Below are 12,586 nucleotides of genomic sequence, written 5' to 3'. Positions count from 1 at the left end.
ATAAAAAAACATTGATTAAATCCAAGGCATAAACTCATTTGACAATTTTTTACAAGATATATTTTTATTATTCGTTTTCATCATAAGCTGTTTTCAAAGAATTCATTTACACTATAATATGTTTTTTGACAAAGTGCTCCTTTTCATTTTTTTGTAAATGTAGATAAGGAAAGTTTTTTATATGACTCTGGAATATTATTATATAATTTCACACCTAGATAAAGAAGACTAGTTTCCAATCTTTTTAGTTTATGTGCTGGATATTGAAAAAATTACAATTTCTTGTGTGATATCTATGATTAAATTTGTATTTTTTAAATTGATCAGGATTCTTATGTACCAATTTAAGCATTTCAAAAATAAATATACATGGCAAAGTAAGGATGTTAAATTTTTTAAATAACGGTTTACATGTTATTCTTGAGTTGCAATGACGTATTGTTCTAATAATTTATTTTTGACTAATAAAGAGTTTTTGCACCTCTGAGCAATTACCCCACAAAGTAATTCCATAACTCAACATCAAGTATACATGGGCATAATACACAGCTATACAAACTTCCAACAATGTTATTCTAACTCAAAGCATACTTGGTTGAATTAAGTTTCTTATTTAATATATTGATATGGCCAGAAAAATTTTATTTTAGTGTCTAAATGTATGCCTGAAAATTTTACTACGTATGTATTATTACTAAACCCTTTACAAAAATTATTATTTCTTAATTTAAATCGTAATGTATTAGTCTTGTCTTGATTTAACAACAGACTTTTATTTCATTATGCACTAAGTGATTGAAAAGTAGACTGAAAACTAAAATTAGTCATCCCTGATAACTGGTGATTAATGTCAGCATATCACCTCAGGGGCTTAGGTTTGAGTCCTGATTTTGGTACAGTATTCTCACATGCTAACAAATACTCATACAAGCTGAATTAATGTGATACATTTTACAAAGAAGAGATTCAAATAAGGAAAAATAACTGTGTATGTAATGACATTAAAAAAAGTTAAAGCAATATATTAGATTTTATTTTGTGATGTGTTATTATTTATGCTATAATTTTAAACATATATTTTGCCAAATATAGCTTTGAATCTGTGGCGTATATACAGTGAGGGAAAGATTAAGAGTAACAGTCCCTCCCAATAAGAATGTAGCCAGGGAAAAATTCTTTTGCTTAGCCAGGAAAGTTGTGTATGGTTTATTTACATTAACAACAAAACTGGACCCAAGTTTGATTCTTGAGTGACACAAGTTTTGTCTTGGAGCTCTGAGAAAACTTTATGGTAGTTATTTTCATGAAAGAAAGTATTTTCATAGTTTTAAAGGAACATTTAAATTGTTCAATTGGGAGGACTGATATACTGCAGTCTTATAAATTACAAACAGAGTGACTTAACTCCTCAAAAGTAGTGTTGGGTTTAGTACGATGTTATTGAATTTTTCTTTCAAATTTTGTATTACTGATATATGTTTTTACTTTATTAGCTATCGCTGGAAAAATAAAAGACCGGAAGATTGTTTCAGATTTAAGCATAATAACAAAGCAAAGGTTACAATCTCAGTCACTCGTAGTTTTAAAGAAATTCTGTATAGTTTACAGCAGTTGTAATGTTGTACTAAATAAATTGGTTGATATAAAATGAATAATTAATACAAAATCTGGAAAAGTTTACACAAATTTATTAAGAATCTATTAGCAGTGTATATTTCTATGTACGTAATTTCAGATTTTTGAAGCCTTTTAATTACTTACTTTTTTTATTATGACTATTCAGGATTTTTTTTTAACTCACTCTTTTAGGAGTATACAACAAAATTCCAAAGCTGCAGTAATCTATAAAGGATTTTTTTAAACTGATTACTGTTTAAGGTAATAAGTAATCTTTAGTATTATAGCACATCAGTTTCGAATATAAGAATGTGAACAACTATTACAGGAAAATCTTAAAACGTTAATAGTATTTCGGTTTGATATATAAAGAGTGACAGTTAGTTTTAGTAATCTGTTGTTTGTTCCAGGTTTTGCCGTGGGTTTGATCTTCGTGTGGCACATAACCTTCTTTGCAGCCTGTATGGTGTTGGCTGGTTATTCCGAGAGCAACAACAGACATTCTCTTATGTGCATTAAGGTCAAGCCGGTGTCTATGTCAGGTAAACTTATTTTACTTTGGTGAGAAAAGCTAAAGTCGTGTTCTAAGAGTTTTGTACAGGTCTTGACATACTTAGGGGAGTGTGAACATAAGGGAGTAAAACACTCTTATTCCACCAGTTAGAAGATTTAATTGTGTATTCTGCCAAATTTCGGACATAAATTAATATCTCAGATAAACATTTTAAAAAATAACAGAAATATTTTATGTAGGTCATGAAGTTATTTCTGTTTACAATATTCTTAGAAATATTCATTTAGAATGTGGGTTCTTAAATGGATAAATTCAAACTACAACCGTACTCTTATTAGGAATTCAACTTGTAGAAATTTTTAAAAGCAATTAAATTGTAGAATGTACGTTATAAAATGGAGCTATACCCAACATTTGCATGTGATCATTATTTTAAAATTTACTTGACACCATGGGATTTTACATCAAAATGATAAACTGTCATAACATTCTGCCGAGCATGGAGAGGGGGGAGGGGGACTGTCTTGACCCAGTCAGTAGAGTGGAGTAACAGTGAACTAGGCCCAGATCTCAGACAGGATTACACGGTTGTCAAAGCGGCCAGCTCAGTTCCGGCATCATATGATAGGCTTGTCACAATGGCGAAAGTTTGTTATGTAATATGGGCTACTCTTGTCTCATGAGACAACTACGTTTTGCCATCAGTTATTTCCTGGCTGATTTGGAAATAATAGTCAAATTTCTAAGTTTGTACATAGTTTTCTAAAATTGCCAAATTAAAATTACACAGTTTTGTTTAAAACTTCAATATTGCATTAAATAATAATATTGGTAGTTTTAATGTTTACTATTATACCATATTTCGCTTTGTTGGAAATTTGGATTAAAAAATTAAAGCTTTTAAAAGGGCAAATTTTCAATCCGTCAAATATTTTGAAAAACTGCTGTGTCTCCAAGCAATGTTTTGTACAAGTTAAGTACCTAAATATAAACATTACCTAAGAGCCATTTTTAATCATAATATTGTGGCTTTGAACTGTATATGAGACATTGTGTATATTCAAAATAAAATAATATTTTGTGCATAATTTTGTAACTATGTATTAATAACATGAATAAAAAAATAAAAAATACAAGATTTTCTCCTTCCAAATATTTTTATAATATTTTTCTTAAATTAATAATTGCAGTCTACAGAGTGTTTTCATGATAAAACTAAACAAAATTATCATTCTACCTAGATAATTGAATGAGTGATTTTTGGTGAAATTCTGAAAATCTAAAAAAATTTTAATTCTGGCTCTTTTAGTAATGAAACACAAAGCTGTTGATTCCAAAGTGTTAATAACACCTGCGTTTTGTTTATGATAGGATTTAAAATTTGTAGTTAAATTAAAATTTTCAGCATCTTGGCATTTAAAGATTAGGAGTACTGTAATTTTTAATGATTACTTATTAAAGCACACTGTTCATGACTGGCAAGACTTAATTAATACCTTTAAGGAGATTGAAAAATGTATTTTGTATTACAAATATGTGTTAATTGTTAATAATTATTATTCAAATAAGGTGGAATATATAAGGTTTAAATCTTATAAAAGAATTACTATTGATTTCACAAATAAAAATGTCTGCACACATTATTATAGTAAAATTGGCGATCTGACTGTTCAGATAAGAAGAATTGTCTGTACCGCCTGTTTTGCTCTGGAGGAATCAACCCCAAGGATCCTGACAACCCCAGAGACAATCCTGAAAACGGGATGATGGTTTTCTTCCGGGACTCAGTGGCCTGGTGTGTGAACCAGTGGCCATTCAAGGTCCTGGTGCTACTGCTGTTTGCAGCTTACCTAGCAGGAGCAGTGTACGGTCTGACCAATCTACAAGAGGGTCTGCAGCGCCGGAAGCTGTCCCGGGCTGACTCATACTCCATTGAGTTCTATGATCGTGAGGACTTTTACTTCCGGGAGTTTCCCTACAGGATGCAGGTACTTGAGTTACTCTAGGGATTATGTTCTCTAAGAGTTTGTGTGTACAATACATTTATTATTTTTATTTTTAAACTTTGCCTGTGTAACAAGCTGTACAGAGTTTTGGTATGTTGAAGTAGAAGTAAAGTATGTATATATTTTATGAATTAGTGACTTAAGATCCCGAAACACCAATGCGTATATTTTAACAGATTTACTACCAACATTGTACCAAGTGGCACACATTTTATATATATATATATATATATATATATATATATATATATATATATATATCCCATATATAGGGTGTTTAGAAAAGGATGTCCCAGTCTTCTGTGGCTGATAGTACTCATGATTTCAAATTTAGCCCACTAGCCGCCATTTTGTATTGTTTATAAACTAATAAAGCTACTTTACCAAACTTTGCACATGCGTTTACAAATAAGAGGAAAAGTAAAAATAATAATTGTGATTTGCTTTAATATTAACAAAATGGAGCCTGTTTGAAAAATTGTATTGATAAATAACAATAAAACCAGCATAATTATACAAAATTTACACAATATGTACCAATTATTTTGCAATATTTATTACAATTACAACCGTACTTTATTCAAAAAAATCCGTCAATGCATAAGCAAGCATGTCCACTTTAAAGGTACGCTTGCACAAGCCAGGAGCAACAAAAATTATTGTCAGTTGAGAGGCGTCAGCTCTGTGATATTTGTCTTTTGTGGGCTTCATGCAATATTTCCATATTATCTCTTTGCTTATAATTTTATTAATTTTTTTAGCAAATCTAGGCTGCAAGCATTGTTTTATTGAGACATGTGCGTGCTATTTCAAGCGGGTTTTGGATATATGTTCTAATCTGTACTTTATTAAAAATTTAAACAGAAATTTTAATTAGATATGCCCAACTTGAAACTCATCGTAGACATATGTAGGTATAGAGTTTGCTTAGAATTATTATAAAATTATGGTAGTTGATCACAAGCTGGTGTAAGATCATATAAACCAGTATATTTAATTCTAATGGATTATTAACAGAAAACTTACGGAAGCACTCATATGAGATACAACAGGTAGATTTCTACGTAATTTTACCTTTAAAACACTGGATTTATCCATCTAGTACATTTTTATAACAAAATATTCCTGTTCTAGGTCATCCTCTCTGGAGAGTTAAATTATTCCGACCCGCTAATTCAAGAACAAGTTGAGAACTTGACACAGACATTCGAAGCATCTCCTTACATCTCAACGCCACTTTACACCGAATCCTGGCTACGCTCATTCGTCAGCTATGTACGTCGTAATCAAGACTACCTCAATGTGTCCATCGATACTGAAGAGAGTTTCATTAAAACCCTCAATGAGGTAAGAATTTTCTCACATCTCATTCAAAAATCATTATCATTTTAAAACATCTTTAGTTACAGGTAATTGTAAGGACTCACTATTATAATTAAACTTTTATTGTTTAAAGCTGTGGCTCTTCAAACCAAATCCATTCTCGCTGGATGTCAAATTCAACCAAGAGGGAACGCGTATCATTGCATCCCGTTTCATGATCCAAGCCGTGAACATCAGTGATGGGAATATGGAGAAGGACATGGTCCGGGATCTCCGGAGGATATGTCATGAGAGTCATCTCAATGTCAGTGTCTTCCATCCATACTTTGTCTTCTTTGATCAGGTTTGTATTTTTTATTCCTATATGACTATTGTATCCAAGAGTACTTTAAGTTCAATATTTTTTTGTCTGTGTTGCATTATTTTATTAATGGCTATCCGAAATACTTAGTCCATTATATAATTGAGACAAATTTTGTGATTCTTATTCTTATTGGCCTTGAATTTGTTTCAGTTTGAGTTGGTGCGACCCACTTCCATTCAGAGTATGATGGTTGGAGCCACCATCATGATGGTCATCTCATACATCTTTATACCAAATTTTCTGTGCTCTCTCTGGGTTGCTCTGTGCATCATCTCCATCGAATTGGGAGTGGCTGGTTACATGGCTCTCTGGAATGTAAACCTCGATTGCATCTCCATGATAAACCTGATCATGTGCATCGGTTACTCTGTCGATTTCACTGCTCACATCTGCTACGCCTACATGTCATCTAAACAAGAGAAAGTGGAAGACAGAGTCAAAGAATGTCTGTATTCCCTCGGACTACCCATATTCCAAGGGTCTGTCAGTACAATTCTTGGTGTGGCCGCTCTAATATTTGCTCAGAGTTATATATTTTTAGTCTTCTTCAAAATGATTTTCCTAGTCATTTTCTTTGGCGCTCTCCATGGAATGTTTGTTCTTCCCGTTCTCTTGTCTTGGTTTGGACCCGGGTCTTGTTCCAGAAAGAAACCTGAGATGTCGGAGGTCGAGAAGACATTCCCCCATCCGTACTGCATACCTCACCCATCGTTACACCCACTGTCCCAGATCAATGGGAATGGAAAACACTTTGGTGTTCCACTCCACGGGTTGGCAGATGCACCCAGGATCGTGATGTCTACCTACAATGGTGACACTCGTGGGAAGTTCATTGTGGAAGGTGAAAAAGACTTGGGGTTGGGAACATCTGGGGAAGATTCAAGTGAGTCCAGCTCATCAAAGTCCCAGAGGCGTCGGCAAGAAGTGGAGGACGATGAGATTCAGCGGAGAAGGTACGTGGAAGGGTGGCGGAAGTCTTCTGTACCAAATTCTGCGCCAAACCGATCACCCATGACTTACCACAACGGGGGCTATATGAGTGATGAGGACTCGAGGCCATGGAGAGGCCATCCTGCATCAAACCAGAACAGGCCAAGAGCACAACACTACTCGCCTAGACACAACCGTCCGTACCCGTAGACAAAGTAGCGTTTTTTAGGTGCAAAGACTTGTATAATTTTATGTCATTGACATTTCTCAATCATTTTGTGGGATTATGTGATTTTAGTTTTATGACCTATCTATTCTTCTGAACCTATACATGCCTAAATGACAAAATTTATTTGGGTTTAAGAAAGGTCATGATTTTGTTTCTACAGCTGAAAATATACTTGACTAAATGTTGAATAAAATATTTCTTAACATTAAAAAACAATATCATCAATATTGTCAAATTACAAATTTTCAGTATAAACTGTAAATTAAATGAAAAATCATGAACTGATTTTAGCACTAAAACTATCTTGCATGGTTCCATTTATTTATTTTCATCTACTTTGTACATAGTGAAATATTTAAGGCAGCAAGTCACACTATAGAATTAAATATACTGTTAGGTTATTTTATTATTAACTTGTAAGGATGATTTTAGAAGTATTCTAGAAATTTTATATAATAAGTGACCAAAGTGTAACCAACTATAAGTTTCAAATGAGTCAAAGTAATAATATACTTCTGGGAATAATTGGGCCTGATGTTTAAAATAAATAGTATTGATGAAAAAATAGTTACTGTATATAGTATTTAGTATTTAACAACTTTAGGATTCATCCATTCACAATTTCAGTATTCTTACCTAGATTCAGATTTACTCTCCTTATCTTTCTTATAATTTATAAGGTTAGTTTAAAAATGCGTTTGCAATAACAACCTCTCTGTGATAATATAGTAAACATTTAGAATTTAGATGATTTACAGATATTTCCATGAATAAAATCTTGTGTTAAATTAAGCTAAACCATAGCAATGTTTCTAGGTTAAATGCCTAGTGCACCATGTGACACTCTTTAAGTTAAATAAACAAAATGATTCATAAGCTCCTCATGTTTCCAAGCAATGGTTAGCTCCCAAATAATGTCTCCGAAATTTTGTCTACCCGATGAATAAAAATGTACCGTAGTGTGATAAAACACTGAGCACAACCTCAGTGAAGATACGAGGTATAGCAAAACCATTGACAAATAAAGATCAGGATATATTGCTCAACTATTTCTTGTACATATGTGCTTTGAGTCTGTAAGTAAATAGAGATTTGTGTGTTTTTTACTGATAAACATTGTTATATATAAATAAATAATTATATTTCCCTGTATTCTATTGTCTGCAATTTTACCCTACCCGATAACCCAAATTGAGTAACAAACAGGTATTATTTCATGTATTTATTATGTATTTATTAACAGGTATTTATTATGTAACAAGCTATGATGGAGCCCATCATAATTTTGGTAACATACATCATAAAGTATAGGTTGATTCCATAAAAATATTTTATAAATTTGTCTGTTGTTTTATTTATTTACAATTATTTAAAAAAATCGAAAACAAAATTAATTGCCTTGTTAGAACATTTCTATGATAAAATACCAAATAATTTATCTGTTAGAAACCATTTTATTTTATTCCAAATCTTATAGTGAAAAAGTTTTATTAACCCTGGAACTGAAAGTTACTCTTTCCTCATATAGCAGGCCATTTTTGAGTGTTTTGTACCGGTACTTGAAAAATTTTGTAAAAATACATGTTTCCTATTAATTCATATGTGTAATACATTATTTTTTCAGAACAATGTGGAGATAATTATGGTATAAAATATACATAAACCATAAAAATAAAATGATTAAACTTAAAAAATTTTTTAACATGGTGGGACTGCACCTGGTTGAGTATTATAATGTAATAAATATTAGAATCAGAGATAGTCAATTTATTATTAATTTTACCTTGTTTCAAAAAATATATAATGGTATCCAGGTTCTCTTGAAGAAAATTAAATATATTGTAAAAACCAAAAATAGTACATGAATAGCTAATATTGTGGTATTTATTTACATTAGCGTGACCATGGAAAATGGACTTTTTTTTCATGAGTTGGGCATTTATAGCCAAGTATTATTATCACAGGTGCATATGAACTGGGGGGGAAGTATATTATTGTATAAAATTGATGCCTTTCGGACATCATTGCGTTAAGGAGCAGGGGCATCACGTGATCTGGGATTCGACTTTTGCAAGCTCGAGTTAATTTTTTTTTCTAAAAGAGCAAGCAGTGCGCAGCAGGCAGGCATCGTTGACAGGATTAACGTATTAGTCAGACTCGTCTTTACGAATTGCTTCCACGTGAGATACCGAACATCCAACACAAAGGTCTGCCATTACCACTACTGAACTAGGAGGTTAAGAATAGATGTGGAGGAACAACGGTAGTTCAAAATGGCGTCCCTTCTTTATTTGAGTAATACCAAACTGTCAAATATGGATAGTGTTGCCAGAGGTATGATAATTTCATTGATTTTATGCGCCGGTAAGATACACTGTGGGTAGTTATTATCGTACTATGAAAGATTTTTGACAAATTTATACAAGTAACAAACCAAAAGTTAATTATAACATAATTTATTATAGGAACATAACATACTTTTTCATTAAATGTGTTTGGTACAATTATTTTATATGAAAGTACGATAATTTCTCGTTGTTGGTATGATAATCGGTTTTTAAAATCTGGCTATACTGAGTTTGAGCAGACGCGGAGTTTTCAGAGGATTTAAAAAAATCGTAGCTCCTTTGATTTTTGTTGCCGACGAATTTTTTCTTCAATATTGTTTTCAGGAAAAATTGTAGTATTCAGGAAAAAGAATGAACATACCTTTCCATGATCACGTTAATGTAAATTGATACCAATATTGTTACTATGGGTACAATCCTTTTCAAAAATTAAAATAGTAAATTTTGATATGGAAATATTTTACTGATGATATTAATTTTACAATAAATAAGTAGTAATTTTAAACTTTTGCTGAAATATTGGCTTAGTTGGGGTTCCAGAAAGCATAAAGGAAAATCTAGGTGTCACTGTAAAGGCCTAGGTTGTATATCTGAGAGGTCAACAAGTTCTCTAATGTCAACAATCAGCAACATTTTGGGACATTGAAATGAGAGCCTAAAACAAAGCTGTAACAAGCTATAAACCATACCCCTGGTATATCAGTGATATTGTAGCTCCCAAACACTTTTACTGCACTACTCAACAGCCTAGATTGACCTTGGCTCATTAATTGTATCACATATAAAACCGTGAAATTACAAGAAATATTACTTACAGAGATCCATAATAAACTCTTATGTGTAATTAAAACTATCTCGTGAAATAAATACCTTTGTGACTAAATCTAAAGACCAAAACAGGCAGACACCCGTTTCAAAATGGCTTGATATAGACGATTGTTCTGTCAACTATAACCACTGCTACCAAAACAGAAATACAAATTTCACCATTGAAATCAGCGATTCTTTTTGAAAAAGTATATAAATAGTGATGGTAGTGTTCTCTTATGTATTATATGAACTGTCAAAATGGGTGAGTGTTAGATCGACATTATAATGTCGATTGCCAGTTCCAGGGTTGTTAGATTTAAAAATAAGAGTTATAATGAAAAGAGTACAGTAGAATCCTTTAATCGAAACTAATTGGGTCCGAACCCAGTTTGGATTAGCTGGAATGACATAAAAACACGGTTGTAAGCTTGAGAATGGGTCTATTTTGTTATAAAATTATCAACATTGTTTATTAAAACATGTTTTCAGACTGATGTACTGTATTTCATGTGAGAAATATGTTTGACTGAATACTAAGCACAGTTAATAAGTTACTAACTGTGCTTACAGTCGCCTTCCTCCAGGGTGGCGTCGGACCTTCTCTCATTTAATAGATCAATGTCTTCTTGGGTTATTGGTCTTATCACAGGGCATGGTCACCTGAGGAAGCATCTTCACAGAGTCAGCATCCTTCAGGAGGATCCGCTCTGTAGAATGTGTAATGAGCAGGATGAAACTATTGCAGGGCAGTCAGAGCACCTGCTCTGACTGCCCTGCAATAGTAAGGGATGGTGAATTTCCCCAGGAGGACCTGATAGGTTGTTTTCGTCGGTTTGTGGAACTGCTGAAATCATAGACTGGCAGGCCTCAAGGTGTGTTTTCCGGGTTGCGCAAAAAGCCCTTGAGGCTTAATTGCATGGCAGTAGGCCACCCCAAGGGGGAAAAAACCAGTGTACCGTAGTGTTAGTGTACAGTATACCGTAGTTCACTTTTGTAGTACACATTGGACATGTCCACACGCTACGCACCAGATTGTACTTTCCCAAAAATACACACACTTACTTATAGAACAGCTGCACATTGTGCTGTAGTCTGCTATGTGTCGCCTGTTGTCTCAGTGCAAACATCGATTCCAATGCTGTGATTATTTGCATAATAAGTGTGAGAACAGATTGTTATGGCGAGTAAGCGAAAGCATACCCTTGTTACTCTTTAACACAACAACACACCTGTGTTTTTTTTGGGCATTGTTTTGAGTGCGCAGTCACTCAAGAATCGATGGAGTGTGAGAAGGAAAGAAATGACGACGAGGACCTATGTGAAAAAGGAGAGTTTGTGCCACACGCAGATGGTGCTGCAGCATTTGACCTTGCACTATGATACCAGGAGCAACAGGCTACTGCTACACTTGCCGATACCATGTTTATAACACGATGGCGAAACTACTCATCATCCAAGACTCTCTTCACTGCCACAAAAAACAATTACCGAATTCATATCTTTTAACAATTAATATTGAACTCAACAATATCAGTACTGTACATCCAGTTTTTGTTTGATTTCTCTTCTTCATTTAACTCATACTTACACGAGTTGAAATTTGGTACTGTAATTTAACTTTTTTTATGTATTGTACTGTACCGTACAGAATTTGTCCTAATAAAATACTGTACGCAAATTTAATGAAAATCGTTACCGGATATTTGGATAAGCGGGACTTTACTGTATTTGACTTAAACCTCTTCGAGTTTTGAGGTGTGTTCGATTTTTCAGTCAAAGGAATCATAACCTGCTGTAATTACTTTTATCCTGGATTTGTTGCCTTCCTTAGAAAATTTACTTTTAGATGTTAAAGGACCAAAAAGACCATTGTCAATATCATCATCAGAAGATCCACCAACAAATAAATCTAAATCACTGGTTTTCCTAGCTCCTAACCAGAGAGATTGAAATTTTCCCAAACAATCATAAAGTAATGCGCATTTACAACTCCACAGTCCATTGCTAATAATCACACAAAACATTTTGTAGTAATAACTAACTATGGAGTTTGCTGAACGATAACTGTCAGCGGCCGAACAGATAAATATTGTTAGTATTTTAAACCTTTTAAAAGCAGATACAAAAATATTACATATAATAAAATGTTATACCCTCTTTTTTAACACGTAAACTGTACAACTGTAAACCATATGTTTTGTAAAAATATTATTTTATTTCTAATTCCACGTATTATTTTAATGTTTATGGTACCAAAATATTCAATATAAAATGCTCTTTCTCATGTGAATTTTAAATAATATAACTAGCAACTTTTTATAAAATTAAAAATATTTTAAGTGTGGGTAAAACACATTATGATGGTTCAATTTTTACCTATATTACTAAAAAATTTCAAGCAAAATAATCCACGAATAAGTTACACTATTAAAACAGCATTGCATT

General features: G+C 32.8%; 1 protein-coding gene across 1 annotated transcript in view; it reads left to right on the top strand.

Annotated features, from left to right (window-relative positions):
* The window catches only part of LOC124366159 (patched domain-containing protein 3), a 108,991-nt gene extending 100,856 nt beyond the window's left edge, over nt 1–8,135 (top strand). Inside the window, exons 10-14 of the mRNA XM_046822500.1 lie at nt 2,028–2,159; nt 3,806–4,119; nt 5,272–5,484; nt 5,594–5,803; nt 5,975–8,135. Coding sequence (XP_046678456.1) covers nt 2,028–2,159; nt 3,806–4,119; nt 5,272–5,484; nt 5,594–5,803; nt 5,975–6,964 — 1,859 coding nt within the window. The 3' untranslated portion in view covers nt 6,965–8,135. The remainder of the gene's footprint in view (nt 1–2,027; nt 2,160–3,805; nt 4,120–5,271; nt 5,485–5,593; nt 5,804–5,974) is intronic.
* Nucleotides 8,136–12,586: the final 4,451 nt, after the last annotated feature.

Source organism: Homalodisca vitripennis, chromosome 7 (assembly GCF_021130785.1).
Source record: "Homalodisca vitripennis isolate AUS2020 chromosome 7, UT_GWSS_2.1, whole genome shotgun sequence".
Lineage (NCBI taxonomy): Eukaryota > Metazoa > Arthropoda > Insecta > Hemiptera > Cicadellidae > Homalodisca > Homalodisca vitripennis.
Note: the sequence above shows the minus strand (reverse complement) of the source record. Positions and strands in the feature narration are given on the sequence as shown.